The sequence below is a fragment of the Pediculus humanus genome, genomic scaffold (genome assembly GCF_000006295.1).
Source record: "Pediculus humanus corporis 1103172108259 genomic scaffold, whole genome shotgun sequence".
Taxonomy (NCBI): domain Eukaryota; kingdom Metazoa; phylum Arthropoda; class Insecta; order Psocodea; family Pediculidae; genus Pediculus; species Pediculus humanus.
Genome location: NW_002987828.1, coordinates 168124 through 173739, shown reverse-complemented (window position 1 = coordinate 173739; position 5616 = coordinate 168124). Strand labels below are relative to the sequence as shown.

General features: G+C 26.3%; 1 protein-coding gene across 1 annotated transcript; it reads right to left on the bottom strand.

The window, feature by feature from the left end:
- Positions 1 to 2222: 2222 nt before the first annotated feature.
- On the bottom strand, positions 2223 to 4951 carry Phum_PHUM489940 (tramtrack, putative; the record flags this gene model as incomplete). Its single annotated transcript, XM_002430498.1, has 7 exons — positions 2223 to 3007; positions 3040 to 3045; positions 3075 to 3105; positions 3336 to 3352; positions 3783 to 4286; positions 4332 to 4371; positions 4607 to 4951. The coding sequence occupies 7 exons, from the start codon at positions 4949 to 4951 to the stop codon at positions 2223 to 2225; spliced, it is 1728 nt and encodes a 575-aa protein (XP_002430543.1).
- Positions 4952 to 5616: the final 665 nt, after the last annotated feature.

The following is a 5616-nucleotide window of genomic DNA, read 5'->3' as shown; positions in this document are numbered from 1 at the left end:
ATTAATCGTGAGAATAAAAAAATAGTTTTGAGATTTAATTTTTTTCTGTTTGTTTTCATAACAACAATAATAATAATTACGGCGATTTTTTTTTTATTAAAATATTTTCGTACACGTGCACGTACACGTGAAAACACGCAAGATAGTAAAAAACAACAAAAAAAATTTAAATAAATCGATAATAATATCAAATAAATAAATAATAATAATAATAATAATCGGATTTTTTTTCGATTTAAAAAATGATTATTGATAAAAATGACCGTTGAGTTTACGTACTCATAATTCTTAAAACCTTCAATACCTGATACCTGATTTATTTATAATGAATGATTATATTTATTTAAACGAAGACAACAACACTACCGATTTGAGTTAAAAATTATTAAATTTCAAACATTATTTATTTATTAAAATCGCCATTGAGTTTTTCTTTAAAAAAAAAAAAATTAAATCTCATAACAATTTATAATATAATAATAATAATAATAATAATAATCCCTTATTTAAAATAATAATAATAATAATTATCAACAGTGTTATATAAATCTACTTATGATAGCTTATCATATATATATATATATAAAACAAATTACAATTCTTTTCTTCTTATTTTAATATATATATATAAATTTTTTTTCCTTTTTTTTAAAATTATTATATAAACAATAATAATAATAAATTTACAAATAATAATAATAATAATAATAATAAAATTAAAAATATATATTAATATAAATATATATATTTTTAATCGATTATATTCATTTCAAGCTGTGTAATAATAATCTCGTATATATATATATAACTTATTAATTGAAAAGAATAACAGAGTTTTCTCTCTCTCTCTCTCTTTTCTTTATTCAAGAGAGATAATCGAGTAAAAAAAAAACATTATTATTATTATTCTCGCTTTTTCTCAATGAATAAGGCACTGTTCGAGTTTTTAAAAAAAAAAAAAAAAACAAAATTAATAATAATAATAATATTAATAATATAAAGGATTTAAATCCGTTACAAAATTAACATCACATTTTTTATTATTATTATTATTATTATTATTATAACAATAATAATAATAATTAAAATTTTTTTTTTTTTAAAAGCTATCGAGACTGATCACAGCAAGAAGAATAATTTTTCTTTCTCTCTCTTTCTTCCTCTTTCTTTCTCTTTCTAACAACGTAAAAACTAATTTTATTCTATATATATATATATATATATATAATTTTCTTCAATTTATGTATTTTCATTTTTCCGAAAAATTTTTCCAAAAAAAAAAAAAAAAAAAAGTTTTAAAAATCACATTTTAGTCAAATTAATATTGCATCATTTTTCTTAAAACAAACAAACACTTTTCCGTGCTGTGAAATAATTAATAATAATAATAATAATAATAATAATAAAGCTTTTCCGCGGTCAACAAAACTTCTTAAATTTTAAAATTTACAAAATGTTTCTTTTTTTCTTTTTTTTTTTTTGTAAAATATATACTTTCTTATATATATATATAAAATTCTGTGTTTACATTTAGCTCCCAATCAGTTATTCATTAAAGAGCTTTTCCCACCCCCTTCCCTCCCCTAACCCCGCACCCCCTCCCCAACCCCCACACGTACGAGAGACGTAAATATCATCTCGACATTTTTACACTTTTAAATCTCTCTCATTAATCATTATTATTATCATTAATTTTTTTCTTTCTTTTAAAGTTAAACAACAACAATAATAATAATAATAATAATAATAAAACAATTTTCTTTTGGTTCGAATTTTCTTTCTTTTACCGGGAATCGTTATTTTAAACTTTTGTAATTTTCAATCTTAGATTATATAAATGTAGTAACAAATAATAAAATAATATAAAATTCTTTAAAAAAAAAAAAAAAAAAAACAAAATGGACGATGAGTTTTGGCCAATATTGTTAATAATAATAATAATAATATTTTTCATGAGCAAACATAGTTTTAAACAAAAGTAGTAGTAGTAGTAGTAGTAGTACTAATAATATAAATATATATATAAAAAACGTGAGTAAATGTTTTTCAGTATTAAAACAAGGCACTTGTGGTTGTGGTGCAAACCTGAATTTTGTTTTTTTTTTTTTTTTTTTTTTAAAAAGCATTTACCGGATTAAAATATGTTTAAAGCTGCGTTTGCTTGTGTAATAAATAATAATAATAATAATAATAATAATAATTAAAAAAGAATTCCAAGGAGGCTACGGTTGTGGTGGCATTGGAGAAGACAAAGGATTTGTCGAACGTGACGAAGAATTTGTAACTTGAGGAGGTTTAAGTTGTAAATGTTGTTGTTGTTGTTGCTGTTGTAGTTGCGGGGGGGTTAAAAAATATCCACCCGTTACGGGACTCGGTGGAAAAACGTCTTTCGGAACGAAGCATTCGTGTACGGTTTTCATGTGATTTTTCATTTTATCCGGTCGGGAAAATTCCTTTTGACAAACGGGACATGGGAAAACTTTACGCTGATGACCCTCGTGATAGAGAAAAGCGTGACGTTGAAAACTGTATTTGTTTTTGAACGTTTTGAGAACGTCGGATTTTTCACATTCCGTGCACTTGTATAAACCTTCTTGAACGGATGCGTAACGAAACAGATTTAAACCTGACGACAACATTTCAGACGAAATTAGTCTCGCTATAATCGCTTTGTCTTCTGCTTTTTGCTTTTTTAAACATTCATAAATTTTTTGCTTACCGCGAACGCTCATTTCCGTCAATTGTTCAGCCGGATCCTGACTCGATGAATTTGCTCTTCGTCTTACGCGCCTTCTAACCACCGGTTTGGGTACCGTTTGCGGCGTCGTGGAAGCAGATACGACGGACGCGTTTTCATTCGACGTGTTCGGACTCCCGGACGTGTTTGTATTACTCGAATACACGTTTCCCTCCGACTTTGTCGCCATGTTGTTAAAATCTATAACCAAATTCCCTCCCGTGCTTTCCTCTGAACTTCTCCTTTTTATTTTCGGTCGCAAAAGAGCATCTGAAAATTATCATTATTCATTAATAACTAACTTAAAACTAAATAATAATAATAATAAATTTTTTACTTAAAGCATTCAAACAAATCAAATAACTAAGCTAAAAAATAATAATAATATAATAAATTAAAAAATGTGCAAGGCAAAAATATTACTAAGGGATATTAAAAATTGTTTTTTTTTTAAATAAATAAATAAATTTCGAAATACAATAAATAAATAAATAAATAAAACACGTCTTAATAACTCATCATCATCATTGCAGTGCAAACGAAAATAATAATAATAATAATAATAACTACAACATTAACAATGAAATATTTCAATTACCTTTGAGTAACCGTCTTCTTTAGATAGATATTAATTATATGAGTTTTGCACAAAAGAAAAAAAATAAATAAATAATTTTTAAACATTTTCTTTTTGCTGTTGAATACGACAACTCCGAAAATTTTTTTTAAAAAAATTTTAAATGCACTGTACAAACAAATACTTGTGCGGCTTTTATTACTTCATTCATTCACACACACACACAAATATTTGTAAAGTGCAAAATTTAATATTATTATTATTAATTCCAACTAATGTCTCAATATGTATGTATTGCGAATTTAACAGAAGAATACTTACACACGTGAACGAATGAATTAAAAAAAAAAATTTTTTTTATTTTGTTTGACAAGTTTTATATAAATAACATAATACCTTGGCATGATATATAAAATGATAATAATATACTTGGGAAAATTAAAAAAAAAAATCCGGTCAAAAACTCACCCAATGCAAATGATTCGCTATCGTGGCCATTACCCCGTTCGACATGCGATGTACCAGCCAAATGTTCATTTTCATTGTTAAGTCTCTCTCTTCTCTCCTCTCCGTTACTATATCTTTCGTTTTCGCAAGATGATTCCCGATTTCTATCCTTGTCCGAATACTCCATTTTCACTTCCAATAATTCAGGTAATATGCTTTCCGATGTTTTTGCATCGGAGGCATCCGTGTCCGAATTGGGAGAACCCGGAGCAAAGTCTGATGAACCCGAGAGTTTCCTAGGGCGACCGCGTTTTCTTTTAGGAGCCGTTAATGCCGATCCCAAAAGGGGAGCCGAGTTCAGAGAAGGGAAATTATTATTGTGTACTTGGGCTCGTTTTAGTGATGGAGGTTGGTATATCCTATGAAGTTGGGGAGGTGGTACATGACTATGAAGGTTTTGACTACCTAATAGGGAATTTGTTATCGATGGAAGGTCGCATTTTTCTTCATTTACTTCTGTTAAACCTAAAAAAAATTAGACAGTTATTATTATTTTCAGTGCTGCTTGACCGCTATGACTATAAGCTACAATTTTATCATGATACAATTGCTATGATTTTATAATACCAATAAACAAGACAATTAAATAATAAAAAAAAAAAAATTTGGCAGATTGCAACATTGTACGATTACTATACTGACAAAAGGTTTAGTGAAAAGCATAGAAAATCTACAAATTCTCCTAATTTTGAGGTTTCAGGTAGTTTCGAAAAGTCTTAAACAAATAATCATGTGATGTGACAATCATGACGATAATAAAATTATTAACCGATACTTTCACACACCTTTAATCCGTAAACTTTCTGCAACTTTAAAAATGCAGTTAGCCGATCCTGATCAACAGATACTTCTCCTCTATACATGAAATCTAAGAGACAACGCATGTCTGTATAAGGAACATCTTTCAAAATAACAATGGGATGTTTATCTGGATGATCGGTAAAAAGTGACTGAAAATATGGAGAACATGCACTGAGAACCATTTTGTGTGCTCTTAAAAACTGGCCATCAACTGCTAATGTAACATCAACAAATGATTCATCTTGAAGCAGTTGGTCAAAAACTGATAATAAATTAGATTGGTGATTATTCCACCTTAAGCAAAATCTCTGCGAAGATATGTTAGCCATTGTTTCTTTATGTCCACTCAACAAATTATCTTCTCCCAATTCATGTTCTTTGTAAACCTAAAAAAAAAATTCAAAATTTTCCAAAAATTAAAACAAAAAAAAAAAAATCAAGAGTATGATATAATAATAATAATAATAGAAAATTATAATTATTAGAAGAGAACATATAAAATAATAATAATAAATTTCAATCAAGGTTAAAACTCACACACACACACACAAGTAGGCCTGACTTGGAAATAAATGTAATTCGGTAGAATTTAGTATTTTTATATAAAAAAAAAATCTAACAATAAAATTTTTTTAAGAAAATGACTTTAGTATAATGTAAATTTTACTACATTTTTACATATCATAATATAATAAACTTAAAGAAATTGATAATTTATAGGCACAGAACTGAATAAATATACTAATTACATTTAATACTTATTATTTATATATTTATTGTTTATATATTATAATATATATAATTAACAATTAATAATATTTTATATAAAATAATAATAAACAAAACTTAATACAATTAATTTTTTTTTTTTAAATGAACTTGGCCTTGAAATCATACAGGTGTTACTAGTCATGTTTCTATATGGGATAAACATTATATTTAATAAATTGTTGTTATTTGCTAATCTTAATAATATCCAAAACACATAAAAAAC